Below are 15,155 nucleotides of genomic sequence, written 5' to 3'. Positions count from 1 at the left end.
GTATTTCACCTGTGATTAAAAAAAAAAAAAAAAAACCAAAAAAAACAAAACAAAAACCAAGCACCCACCCAACAGAGCAGATCATCTGAACATTATACCTTCACTCATGGGTGCAAACAGCTATAGCTTTTAATTCATTTGGGAAACATGCTTTAATCAATAAAATCTGAGTTTTATGTAGTGATAGAGTCAACTCTGTAAGCAGCTATAATGAAGGAATGGTGATTTTTAGAAGGTCATTAATGGGCAAAACCTCAAAAACGAAGTCTTTGTTTTTCTTCTCCTTTTGTATTGGGGCCAAAACCATTGCTTATTCAAAGCTTGTCTTGGTTTACTTGCATTGTGAGGACTAGAACATATCTGAGGAGCCAATATAACCTCTTTGCCCCTTTCCTTCAAGAATTAACAGGTTGACATGAATAAGTTGCTGACTCTGTGTAAGAAAGGGGGAAAGGAATTATGAATTATCAGTTTGGCATTTCACCTGATTAAACAGACCCACCAGAGTGATTGAGATTACATATTCAAGAGAAAAGTCTGTATCTGACACGTAGATGCCATAGAAAATTGTGATAAATTACTTAGAGTTTTTATTATTATTACTATTATTGTCATAGTGAGAAGAATAGGAGGGAACATGTTGCAGCTGACATCGACGCTGCTAATCTCAACGAAGGGGAGAAAAGAGCCAAACTGAAGAAATGTTTTAAATGTTCATTATAGATAAACAATTTAGGGAACAAGACATTCTAGTTTTATTTCAAGTATGCTCTGAGCTACTCTATGTAAAAAAAAATCAGGACAAATTATGTACTGCTGGTATTCTAGTTTTTGCACTTCAGTTTAAAAAGCAGAATTCTGTCATTTGAAGTAGTGTCATATGATATCCACTCTGCAGATTCATGGTATTTAAATGTCAGTTTAGGTCATCTTAATAGCTACTGGACGCTTTCCAGTGAGGAATACAAACAATTACATTTACATTTCTTTTTTTCAACCAAGTCTGGAAAAAGTGTTAAAAACACATGTTTAAGAGAAAAAATGGTGCTGAGTTTTCTGGTATGGTCCTTCTTATACAAACTTCCATATATTTCCTGATGCTTACACACAATGTCACAGTCATTTTTGCTGAGTAGGAGCCTGAAAAGTGTATACAGGAATATAACTACTATTAAGAAAAAAGAACAACAAAAAAAGTTATAAATCCTGTCTCTGGAGTTAGGCATTTTATACTAAAAGTTGTCAGAAAATGCTTCATTGTACTAAGGATTCACAGTTCTGAAGTCCCTTCTGGAATGGGACACTCAAAAGGAACTGGAGATCAGTACTCTCTTTTAATGGAGGTGGGCAGATCAGCAGAAGGAATAGTCTGTCTTCTGAACAGATACTTTGCACAAAGTAATGCAAAAAAAAAAAAAAAAAAAGTGCTCCCTGAATTTTAGGTGCTCACAGAAGTAAATGGCCATGATCTACCTTTGGATTTAGCCTTGTAAATGCTACTTTAAACATGAAGCCCTTTGTGGATTTAGAAGATAAAGTGACCACTGGAGGAGCCATCTACTACAGTTATGTATTAAATATTAAATTGGGAGTTCTTGGGAACTGTAATTCTTATCCAGCTTCTGGTGTCTCCACAGACAGATTGCTTATGGATTTAACTTACAGAACTTTAACTGCAATAATGCAAAGTTTAGTTGGAATATACTTGCTTTATTTCTTGGGAGGATTGTGCATCCCTTACAATCATTGTAGCTAGACATTTGATATTTATTCTAGCCAGTTAAATACAGTTCTTAGAGTGTCAGCACTGCACTTCAACCACAAGCACTACCATGTAGTGTAGATTTAGCCCTAGAAATGTAATTTATGTATATGCATGTAATTATTTGTTTTATAACTGAATAAAATATGTTTTTTATTGAAAAAATGCAACTAAAACTATTTAGCTGAAGTATTAAGCACAGAAATCAGATCTTGAAAATTAACAACTTTGTTCTGTTAAATTTTATGTCTTTGGAGTGCCTTATCTCTTTCTTTTCCACTTGAACCAGGAGATAAACACTTGTAAATAGATTCAGTCTCTTACTGACCCCTTTTATGATTATAATATGATTATTATTTTGTTTGAGGCAGGTAGAGCAAACGACAGATCTTGTATTGGCTTCACTCAGTTTCACCCATAAACATAATCAGTGGAAATATTGAAATGTTAATGATCATGCTGTTTAAGATATAGACTAGAATTCAGTTCTACTGTCACAGTAAGCATGTTTGCCCTCACGTTACCTGTGTGTCACAGTGATCATACCTGCTAAACCTGCTATATACCAACTTACAGAACTTCTCTTATTTTTTCTCTTGTTATCAGAACATTATTTCCCTCAGCAGGTACCCAAAAAGAAAAGCAACTCCTACTCCATTATTCTTTCAATAATCTGAGTCATTGGCAGTTTTCCCTTCTAATCTTGTTCATTGGAGCTGTTAGAAATGTAATATATTTGTAAGAACTGGAAAAAACATTGTCTTCTCAGCATTGAGGAATACTGAAACAAATAGTGGAAAAGAATAAAAGAAAACAAACACCACCCTGATTAAGGAGAAAAGCTATTTAACAATCTGTAAATCATAGTTTTTTTCACTTTCTCTTGGATGAATAGAAAAGTATATTGTGGCCAGTATGCACTGTTCAGTAATTAAGAAAGATATAAATATCATCCTCATATGTGCTTCTGGGTCCTCCAGTGAGCCAATAGAGTCTCTAAAGAAAATGAAACAACAATAATAGAAAAATCTAAAATCATCAACTATGAGTGGTCAGTTAGTGAATTAAAAAGAACAGGTGAGATCAGTGGCCATAGAAATGGTCTCCAGCTCTGAACAGGATTCTGAGCTTGCAATGTTGTGCTTACTCTTGCTCTGTCATTCAGTTTAGTTCAGTTGAGCCACCTGTTAAGCACATTATAAAAACTTTCAACAAGCTGCAGTCTTTGCCAGTCTTGTCCGTAAAAACTGCTTGTGCTGACCTTGATGCATGGGCTTATCCTTTTCCCTTGAAAATCCCTATCTGTTACAGAAGTACCCAACCTCTCCTGGCTTCCTGTCCCTGGCCCAGTACCTTGCTCCTTGGTCTTACTCTTGATTTGATTTAACATTTGGCAGTGTATCCAACATCATGGAGAATTAAGGTACTTAGAATAGTCAGTACCCTGAGGGAGCAGCCTCACTCCAACTGTGCTCTGTATTCTCTCTTCGTATAACAGCACACAGCACAATGTATTCAGCTCTTCAGAAGTGCTGAAAACAATAATCAAATCTTCTATTCTATGTAACAGAGGCAGTTCAATCCATTTGGAGACAACATCTTGGAATCTTTCTTTCCAGGAAGATAAATACACTTTTCAATCCAGAACTGGTTTGAGTTGACAACACCTCTCCCCAAAACTTACTCAGAAGATCATTTAGTGAAGTACTAGATACTTCAGATAGATATGTTAGAGGTATTCTGAGCTCATCTGCTCTAACTGTGAGAAAAAGAAAGACAGTACAATGCTTAGTCCTGTCAAGAGGACTCTTAAGAGATGTTGCCTCTTGGCAAGAACAAAACTTAAGCTGTTAAGTAGGTGAAAGTAGGTAGAAAGTGAAGACCCCTCACAATTTAAATGCTTCCAGCTTTAGAGAGCAGCTCAACAGGAAACTTCAGGAATAGTTCTGGTCACAAGCTTCCATGTTCTACCTACGTTTCACTTAAGATGTGGTCTTAAGTGGCTTGCTCAAAGTCAAAAGAGAAGTCAGAGGAAGGCTAGAGAACAGAATTTTTATGGATCAGTTTATCTAATTTTCTGTATAAACAGCTCCACCCCAGTAGACTATTCCATAGTTAGCAGTTATTTTCTAATTTTAACCTCTTTCTCAAAGTCGAAGCTTATTTGATGAAATTCTGCAAACCTTGGATAGCGGACCAATATATATACATTCAATGCAAAATCCTAAACGTTGTATTGAAAAATGAGATTCTCAATGCAGTATGCCCATGGCTAACTGTTTTGTTACCTCTTCAGATTTGTTACACAATGCTAAACAATTTACTCTGAAAAGCCAACCAAAATCTAATATCAGTTACCAGACTAAAAAATCAGGTAATGTATTGATTGACAAATGTATATTAAATAACTAATTAAGGAAATGAGAATTTTATTTAAACACAGTCATTTTAACCCTTATTGATATAAAAAATTAAAATTTATAGTCACCTTCAGGTTTATTGCAGAAATGGCAGTGCTCAGTAAGATGCTAGATAGCTATTTTTTAAGGCAAAGAAAAAGACTGCCTTGTGAATCAATAAAATATATTATAAAGTGGCAGTATATTTACAAGTAAATAGCATTGTAGGGTGAGTTTATAACCTGATGCTGGTGAAAAATGGAATTTTCCAAACTTCTAAGCCACTGAGACAAAACAACATGTTGGGTTTATTTCTTTTGAAAAAAATGCTACTGGATATCCCATAAAATTGATCTTTACTACTGACTCTTCATCAGCTCTGTCGTTTCAAAGTAAATTACTGAATTTCCTACATTTCTGAATGAAGTGGTACTAGAAAAAGCAGCAACTGTTTTCTCTGAGCTATGTCTTTAAGCCTTACACATAGCTTATTGTGTGGTCTGCAAAGGACAAATGTATAATGGTAATTTCATTTTCATGTCAAGTTTTTGCTTTCCCTTCCTGTCATGTGATGTGAAGAAGAAATGGTAATGCATTTATTATTTTTTTTTATTTATTTATCATTTGCCTATCAGATAAAATCCTGCACCCCCTGTCATTACTGATATTTTATCTGCTGACTTCACTGAGGTCATGGCTTTCCATTTCCTTGTGTTTGAGTATTATGTAATACTAAGAGAGTAAAATACTTGCTCATGACTGGAGAGAAATATTTTGCAGTCAAAGTTTGGTCTTTGCAGTTGGTGCAAAAGTGTCATTACCTACAGCAAGTCATGAAATATCACTGGAATCCAAAGTACAGTGTGAAAACTAATGACTAAGGGGTGTCTTTAATGTAATAAGAACTTAATAGGCTTGATGACTATAGGGGAGGGCTAAATAGTTTTACTGTAAGTAAGCCACAAAGACAGCACAATGTAGTTGTTATGCAGTGATAAGGGACAGTTTCTTCTCTGTCTTCCCCTCATGACCTTGAGCAATATAAAGATATGATACAGATCATTATTTAAGTATCAGGATTAATGAAGGGACAATATTTTTAAATTGGTATCTTCCATGAATCATAAATTAAAATGAAAAGATAAAAATGGGTTTGTACATTTTCAGGCATGGGTAGCTTCAGTTCAAGCAAGTCTTAATAAGTGATAGATTTTGCAATCTTACGGTACTCTTACTGTAGTTTATGGTGTCAATTCCTTGACTAAAAGCAAGCATAATGTAAACTTACATGTTCCATCTGGCGGAACTGTATTGAATCATTGGTGAGTGAATTTCACTCACTGGAAAATTTCAGATTTTTAGAGCCATCCGTTTTCTTGCACTTAAGTTAACAGTACTTGTTGGCACTAGTAGCTTGTTGTGTGTGCACCATCAGTTGAAGGAAATCAGATACATGCTTTCAGTACAGTCGGCCTGGTTTTTCCGAACTCAGTTGTCTGTTCCTGGGGACTGATGAATTCAAAACCTGTGATAATCTTGTTTGCAACTATTAAAGGAGTCTCCATCTTTTATGATGCAGCTTTATCTGTAATGAGCCAAACAGTATCTCAGGAGGTTTGCATAACTGCCTGTGCATTGTAGAAGACCTCAACCACCCCCACCAAAAGTATATATGGTGGATGCATCTGATTCTGAACTGTAGCTTTTGTGTGACTTGTAGGAATTTCCCCATAGAAATGGGGGAAATAGAATATACTCTAGTTCCCAATGTATTCTAAATGACAGGGAAAATATATTTAAATTATAACTTTCTGCTAAAACTAAAATTAATGCTTTCACCTCTACCCTTTAAGTAGTATTTTCATCAGGCTAAAATCCAAACGTTTAATTACACTAAAAAGGTAAACATTTGACAATTTCTCCCCACAGTTCCTAAATGTGGCATTTTTTGGCTATATGTGAAAATATATTTATTTAAATTGTTATATTGATCTAGAGGTAAATATAAAACCAAAGGTTGTTATGAGTGAGTAGGCTCTTCACAACTTCAAGAGAAGCTGGACTAATAAGGTCCCAGACTGACTGAAAGCTGTGCATCTGCTGAGTGTTAAGTTGCTTCATTAAGCTGGAATAAATCTTATATTCAGCTGCTGAAAACAGACGTGGATGTGAAGCAGAGTTGCTCAAATTCCCTTGGGAAATCCAAACAGAACAAAACAAAGAGAAAAAAAAAATTATTTTTTTTTTCTTTTTTTTAACTGCTGTTTCATTCTCTAAGAATGGACAAAACCACTGTTGGAATTATGTAAGGGCAATCTATTCTCAGGCCTTGTGATTACTAAGGAATAACAAAGGTAAGTGGGACATACCAGCTATTTTGGTTGTAGCAAGTGTAAGACTACTGGTAGAAATCCCCAGCTGCTAGAGAAAGGAGTGCCATAAATATATCAGTAAACTACAGAGATCCTGTATTTTAACCAAGTGTTGACAGCTGCAATCCAGTGGGATGACAATTTCCCAATGTGTGAAGGTGCTAGAGCTTATTCAAAAAAGCCTAAAGGAATTATCTTTAGCATGTGAAAATGATAGGGTTATTTATAGTTTCTGTTACAGAAATGAATATTTTTTTATCTGTCTTTTCAAAGCAAGAGGGATGATTAAACTTTCTTTACAAATTTTCAAAGCTAAAATACTCTTATCGTGAGAAACACTGGAGAACTTCAGTTTTAAATGAAATCTAACAGCTGTCTATGGCTTGTTGAACTAATAGAACAATACTTTGGAAGATTTGTTGATGATTTTGAAGAAACACAATGCAATCTGTAAGGGTGTTCTGGGCCTAGATTCACCTGGCCAGGTTTTGGATAGCAGTTTCTTCTTGTATAACTGCCCAGAATGGCCTTATGCACTTATGTCATCTGGTGTCAACAGGACCATATTTTCCTGAACAATAGTATTTAAACATTAAAGTCAGTTCATAGGTAAATTAAGGAAAAAGGGAGTTTAAACTAGCTTCTTGAAAGTAGTTAGGTTGTTGAACTTCAAAACTTTCATTACCTGTCCTTCCTTGTTTATTTCGTTCTTCTTTTCTGTCTTTCTGGGTTTCAGTAATCTATCACTTCTTCATTAGAATAATGCAGGTTTATTTCTGTTGATTGTAACAGATCAGTGTTATTCTATTTTTACTGAAGCAGTTACTTAAAGCCTATGATGGAGCATATGGACTATCAACTCATTTTATTTTGCTAACAGTAGTTTTCCTGTCTTCTAAAAGCCTGAATGAAATTGAGTGGAAAAATATTATATAGCACTCTTTGTATTTCTTTGTCCAGTTGAAATATATATATTTTTTGTCTTGGTATTTTCATTTCAGCTATTATTTCTACTCAAATCTGTATTTTCTGTCATGTCTGTGATCTTCATATTTAATTATAAGGCAACATCTGTTACTAAGCATATACTTCCATATACCCATATAAGTAATGCCCTTGTATCTCATTATTAGGTTTCCAACTTAGAACAAGGAGTTAAATCCAATTTATGTCCTCTAATTTGGTGAAGAGTTCAAGAGACAAAACCAACTATCACTTTTTTTAATGTAGTCAGAATTATGTAGACCAAAATTATTAAAATAACTACGTTTGACTTTTCATGCGTATTTTCATGTAAAACAGTTTTGCCCTTTTCTGACCGTGTCATAGTTTTTAGAATAAAATCTAATACAGATGATTTGGTGTATGCAAAGACATTGTTTATAAGCAAGTTTTATCATGACCCTAACTTGCTGCCCTATTATTTACAGTAAGTCACTATCTTGAAATAGCTAAAGCCTATGTGATGCTAAGAAGTGCAACACAAGAAGTCTGCTAATAAATGTCTTTGCAAACAAAAAAAGACCTCCTGCTGTATATGCAGTCTGACCATTAAAATTATTCACAAATTCATTCTTTTATTTGATCTGGATAAGTCAAAAACTTTGAAAGCTTGAAATTATCCTCAGGTTGGGGGTAACTGACATTTTAGAGCAAATGCAGCTAAATTTATAGCGGAAAATTTCATTCAATTAATTCTGCCTGTGAATATATTTGTGGATTGAAGCTTTTGTGCTTTAAAATCTTTCTTATCATCCATTAATTCCAACTTTCTAAATTCAAAACAACCACAGTATATTCAGTTCTTTTATGTAATGATAATCTTTCATACCTGTTCTCCATATATTGTCATGTCACGACATTAAGTATATACATTTTTTTTCTTTTCCAGTGACCACATTATTCATCGCTATGTGAAACAAGTGATTTCTAGTACACTTGATAAAGAATAATTGAAATGTTTTGGTTTCACTTTTGAAGCATAATTATTTAATGACCAAAATTATGTGTAGAACTCTTAGATTTTTTTTAATATGTATCAACCTTTTAAAAAATTAAAATGTAAATAACTGTAAATCTAAGGAGCTTAATGAATAACCAAGATGTGGCTCTAATGCATTCATTAGTGCATCTAATATCTTGTTTCACTGATACAGTGTCATTGCACTTATGTGTGACTTCTTGGCTGGAAAGAGGTTGATATTTACATATGTCAGCTTTTATTTTCATCATAATAGAGAGATAAAGTACTCATTCATTGTAAAGTTTTGTTCAGTTTCCAAACTTGTCAGTCTGCTCTAGAAAAAAATGCCATTTCTTATAATATCTTTCCACAGCGTATTTTACCGTCTTTTCTGTAGCCTCCATGCAGTATTGGGCAAGGCCTTCTTGTAGGTGATTCTTGCAATTTTTGTTTTAATTTGAAAATTATTAAAAGAAATTATTGAAGGAATGAGTGTTCCTGGGTTTGTGGATATTTTTTTTTTTTTCTTAAATCCAGAACATTTCTATAGGTTGGTGATACCACTAGGAGAATGAGTAAATGTCCAAACAGACTGCCCAAATTGTTAGCTTTAAAATTGTAGGTGTTGCAGGCTGAAGCATGAACACCAAATATTTGTTACTAACCTAATGGCTACTGAAGAAAGATAGACAGTATAATGCATCTATACATAATAATTTTTTTGCTTCAAAGTCCACCCCTTCAAAGCATTTCATCACATCCTTTACATGAGCATGAGTAGATCATTGATGTATATTCAGATTCCAAATGCATCTGAAGCAAGGCAGCTTGCCTGGAGTAGAACCGATATTATAACAAGGGAGATCTCATGTTGCTTCTCTTGCTGCATGAGACATATGTTGCACCATCCCTTCCTCCTGCCTAATATTGCTCCTTGATTAAAGTTAAACACTTCCCAAATGCTGAGCTAAATTAGGATGTTAATGTATCTGCTAATTGTTTATTATTATGATTACAACTTTTTAAGGTCTGATTTCTGTTTACAGTTGCTGCCAGTCTTTCTTCTGGCAGTAAACAAGATTCTAACTATTGAGTGAGAACATGTGAAACATCTTAAAGTAGTTCTATTCTTACTGTGCCATATACCAAGTAAAACAATAAAGATGACGTCCAAAGCTGTGGAAAGTCTAGTCAGCATGATCCCAGCTGAGAAATGGAAGAAATGGTATTGATTCATTGTCTGTCTGTAAAGAAATAATAGATTTTTTATCAAATAGAAATTTAAATCACCAGTCTTAACCATAGAGGTTGTATATAGACTGAAAAGCTGTCCATCACATTAATGAACTCACAGCTTCTCTTCCACTATTACTGCAGAAAGGCCTGAGAATATGTAAGTTTTGCAGTATATAATAGAATGGTGTGTCGAGAAGTTCCAGAGTTAAGCTGCATCCACTGAGAATGTTCTGTCTCTATACTACAGACATGTCTGGTGGTTGAAGCACCTTTGTTCTTCTCAAACCCTCTGTTAAAGAGAGAAAGGCAGAGTTCTGTTAGACTCTACAGTAACTAATACTAAAAAACCCCAAAACCGACTAGAATCTTTCCTCACTGTTCTCCCTACCCTGTGATTTCAAATACTTTTTCAGATGTTAGTCTCATGGAACACACACTGGTTTTTTTCTAGCTGATGGTTCCTTGAAGAACTGTGTGCAACTGGGATATGGTGTGAAGAATTATCTATGTAAAAGAGTATCTTACTTTGATATTTGCCAGGATTATATACTCTTAAACTTCTTTTTAAAACAGAGAGGGTATACTGAGAATGTACTAAGAATATATTGAGAGAGGCTGGTATTATTTAGACTGGTCCTAAATTTATTTCTCATAAATACAGGTTTATAAATAAATGTTTAGTTTATATTCACAATACAGAGGAACATTGTTAGTGCTTTAAGATAAATGCTACTAATTAGCGCATAGCTGTGCCACAGTTTCTGCATAACTGATATTTATTTCTAAGTTTTACAAGCTTTAAATAGGAAAATTACCCTCCATATTCCTTAATACCTTCATTGTTTTGAAATTTTAAAATTCTAAAATGAAAATTGAGATTATGATAGTTAAAATACAGATAGTCTGTGAATGAGCTTTGAAAGTAAAGAGAAGCAAGTTTGGTATGATAAAGAAGGAGAAATCAGAAGAAAGATGCAAAAAACATGAAACACTTTATAACACTCTAGGTAAATGAAACTTTATACAGTGTCATTTTGAAAGAGTACAAATAGGTAAGACGGTTCTTTCAAGGGCATAAAAAAGTCTTTTTCTTTAAAGGTAAAACAGTGAAAGATTGGGCATGTGACTGGATGAATAGTAGATGACATGTCTAAGAGATGCTTTCAGAATGAGACTGCAAGGTTTAAACATATTCTAGAAGTGAGACACTCAAATCAAAGATGATACTTTCTCCTCCCACGTTATGGATCTCAGTACCAGTGGCTAATACTTCATAGTGGTGGTGGATAAAGGGGAAATCTGACAGGATTGAAACAGAGGAAGATGAAGGTCTCTGACAGCGATTCACTTGGGCATCACTTAATCTATTTTCAGTCTGAATAATAACAAATGTTGGAGTTAAAAAAATCTTAAAATCTAATTTTTAGGTAAATTCCAAAATACTGGCAGGTAAAGGTTTTAAGCATATTAACATATAAAAGTATATACATATATTTATAAATGCACTAAAGTCCCTGGTGTTCCTGAAGCACTAAAGGTAATAAATGGTTTCACTAATTTAAGAAATTTGTTCCTTTTTTCCCATCTGGAAAGATAAAATCAGACAGGCTTGTTTTACAGGTATTGGATTTATTTTGTTATGACAGCATGTCATGCAACCACCATCTGTTAAAAAACACTTGACAGTTCATCGGGGAAAGTGGAAGCTAAAACCTGGGCCGTGATTAACAAGGCCTGTAAACCTCCAGGAAGATGTGCCGAGTTCCAGACATATATCTGCTCTGTTTCAAGAGACTATTTCTCTGGGTAAACGATAGCCTGAATCACCTTTCCCTGATATTGGTGTGAGAGTGTGTTAACAGAGGAAGGTCATGGCTGAGAAGAGAATTTTGCAAAGGTCATCATCCATCTGGGGAGATCACTTTGTTCTGTGCTATGAGTAAGGTCTCAGTCAACATTTACTGGTGTCCCAAACAAAATACGCATTTTGTATGTATGTCTGTAAAAGGAGGTAGCTTCACTGCAATGTGTTTGTGCTTAAAACATGATAGCAAAGGCAGTGTTCTCCATCTTGTATTACAGTTGTTACCGTAAGGTTCAAGTTTAGTAAACTTGGTATGTCGAATAACTATATCAGTCATATTGCTTATTTTTTGTGTTTTGGTGATTCAGTAGTCAAAATTGAACCTCACCTCCACTAACATAGCTACACTTCTGTGCTAAAAGTAGTATCTACTTGTGGGTGCTTTTCTGAAAAAAAGGAAGAAATGTTAGTAGGAAGATTATTTGAAGGAACATCAGTGTACAAGCAGGCTGCTTTTTTAGCAAGATTAGGTTTTGACTGTAACAGCATTTCAATGCTGACACTTCTCAAGAAACTACAAAATTAAATTCTCAGAATAAAATACATGTTTACTAGCTAGTATAAACTTGTTCTGAAAGCCTTTATTCACACACACAAAAATCTTTATCAATCTAATCTAAGTAATATTAGTGAAATTAGTAGGATTGGGCTCTTGGTCTGGAGTGTTTTCAAGCTGGTGAATTCCAGATGCTATACTTCTGTCCAGCTGAACTGGATTTTTACTCATGCTTTGGGTTTTCTTATTTATCAGGAAATACTTTTTTAAGTAAAACATCATATTTTTAACTGTGTCTGCAAAAACATATCTGAAATTATCATAATCTTTCTTCACCTTCTTTAAAGAGAGATTTCTGGGAAAAACAGTATACAATGCAATAAGTAATGTTAAAAAGATGTGGAGAAAGAAATGATTCCTTTCCTATATTTTGAAAACATGCTATATGCCAAAATAAAAAAAAAAATGTAGACAAATGTTAAAATATACTGTAATTGTTGCAGTTTCTCTACTTTAAGAAGAATCTATGCTCAGGTCAAGTATTTTGGTACTTACAAGTGCTTTGTCTTAGTTATGTTTTTGTAGTGCTGTATATAGAGTTTTTTATTTCTTTAAATCTTCTTTTGTAAAACTTTGGATTTCTATACAAATTAATTGTCCCTGATGCTGCCAAAACAGACATAAAGATTTATAGCACTTACCATCTGATCGTACGTATCCCGCTTGTCACCACACTCTGCTGCTGTATTCAATTTGAAAGCATATCACTGTGTGGAAAACCAGCCACTTTTTACATCTAATCTCTCATCACCTTTCAGCTGTAATGCTGTCATCTGTAATCCACTCAGGCTTGTGTAATTTATTTTGTGCAGCTGAAATATTCCAACTTTTTTTTTTATTCAGGGATAACATTCTGCCCTGTTCTTAACGGTTTCCCAAAAATTTTTTAAGATGAAAAATGTGATCCACAAATTCCTACTAGCTCTATTCATCTGTGGAGGAAACAGAAAAACAGGAGGCATGTAAATACACATGGACACACTTGTGCATATGTGCAGGATAGAAAGCACATGTGTATTCAGGTTTTCTGTATATTCACACTGTTGTGCTCTGTTACTTTATGTATTTTCTTTATGATTAATTACTTTTAATTCCACAGATTCCTTAAATACCTTTTTACAAATGAAAAAGAAGAAAAGTGAAAATTGAATGTTCAAATTGTTTTGAGTTTTGAAAGGATTATAAGTTTATACATTTATATACCTAGTATTATTTAAATATCTGACAGTCTGGAGGAAGAAAGAACAGAGGACAAAAGGAATGAAAAGTATAGGATATCTTCTCTTTCTATTCCTACCTGAAAGCACAAAATAGAGATTTTGAGCCTTGTTTGCAAGAGCACATAACATGAGCTGGTTAGAAATGCATTGCTCTACGGGGTTTTCTGTATATTTTTGAGATGAACTTTATCTTCATAAAAATATTTCTGTATTACAGTTGGGTTCTTGACTTTTGTCTATTTCAAGTCTTATTATGGACAGAAGCTTAAATGAGATTTTATTTTCTTACACTATCTTAGAGTGGTGTGTTGTGAATATTTCGGAAGGTGACTTCATGAAATGTTGTGTTCCCTGTCTGAGAACAGCCATGGATCCTACTATATCCATAAAAAGATGACTGACCATGGGAAATTAAACATTCATTTTCCCACAGAAGCAAAACACGTTTTTTTATCATAACCAAAGGAAATAAACAATAAACCCAAGAAATCAATTATATGGGGCTTCTTTTTAGTAATATTTATAGTGTTCCAAGAGAAAATTATGAATATGCATATGGTTGAATTCAGGCTGTGGAAGTTAATGTATGGGAAAAGTGAAGAGTCATCTTTACAGCTGCATATCTAAATATTTTTTTTTCCTTTACTTTGCAGTGACCCAGGGTGGGGATGCAATTGCATCTGATACATGTCCTGATCCTGGAATTCCTGAAAATGGGAAAAGGGTGGGCTCTGACTTCAGGTAGGCACATTTAGTTTTCTGTACGTCCAAGAGGAGGTATTTCCTGTTACATGCATACAAAGCATGCAACTGCAGATACGTGTAATTTCCCTAGTTTCAAATGTGTTGAGTCTCTGTCAAAATAGCTCCAGTCCATTGCATATTTTGGTTTTGCTTGTTTCTCTTTGAAATCAATGCATTTTAAATAGGAATTTTAGAGCATCATAATCTTGTGTAGGAAAGGCAGAACTCACCAGACAGCATAGAAGCAGCAGCAGCAGAGAGAATTGTCTGTTTTCCCACTATATAAAAGTTGTTAAAAAGCTCGGCAAACATGGCAAATTCAGTGTCTGAGGCTGTGATGAATACCATCTTCTTGCTTTTTTTGTTTTCAGCTTTTGTTATATTCATTAAAAAAAAGAGGATGAGGTCAAATGGACCCTTATGAAGAAAGAGGGAAGGTTGCTCTTTCCCTGTTGGGGAATAAAACCAGAGACTTCAAGGTGTGGCAGAGAAGAGGGTCAAAGGAAGGAGATGGGAGCCTCCAGCTCATGCAGAGATTTATAAATTGCTCAGCAGGGAATGGACAGCCAGACCTAAGAGTAAATGGAAAGGAAAACTTCATAGGAATTAGAAGGAATTGTGCCAAGTTCTCTGCAACTCCAGAAAGCAAGTTAATCAAACCTGGCTATTGAATCAAGGCTTTTCCAAGCTAGGGCATAACTGACAGGAAAAATAATTTTAAAATATATTCTATTTCTGACTGACCTAGTCTTTCTGGATTTTTCTCTATTTAACCTCAAAGGAGTTTGAGAAATCACAAACAACTCCAATGTTAAGAGAATCAGTTATATGCAAAGTTATGATGTCATTAGCAACAGGGCAGCAGTTAAATGTGTTTTAAAAAATAATGAAGTGAAATAAGCTTTTCAATAAATAGGCTAGAGAGAGACAAGCTGTCCAGAAGATGTTTGCTATTATCCTGTTCTATATATTCTGGTTCAACTTGGCAAGTACAGCTGCTGCAAGCAAAATTGTATGATACAAAAATATAGTATGTACT

The 15,155-nt window shown here is 34.4% G+C and overlaps 1 protein-coding gene across 1 annotated transcript in view; it reads left to right on the top strand.

Annotated features, from left to right (window-relative positions):
• Positions 1-15,155, top strand: part of CSMD1 (CUB and Sushi multiple domains 1) — a 1,239,551-nt gene that overhangs the window by 791,008 nt on the left and 433,388 nt on the right. The window contains exon 8 of the mRNA XM_030037616.2: positions 14,026-14,113. Coding sequence (XP_029893476.1) covers positions 14,026-14,113 — 88 coding nt within the window. The remainder of the gene's footprint in view (positions 1-14,025; positions 14,114-15,155) is intronic.

Source organism: Aquila chrysaetos, chromosome 15 (assembly GCF_900496995.4).
Source record: "Aquila chrysaetos chrysaetos chromosome 15, bAquChr1.4, whole genome shotgun sequence".
In the NCBI taxonomy this organism is placed as follows: domain Eukaryota; kingdom Metazoa; phylum Chordata; class Aves; order Accipitriformes; family Accipitridae; genus Aquila; species Aquila chrysaetos.
Note: the sequence above shows the minus strand (reverse complement) of the source record. Positions and strands in the feature narration are given on the sequence as shown.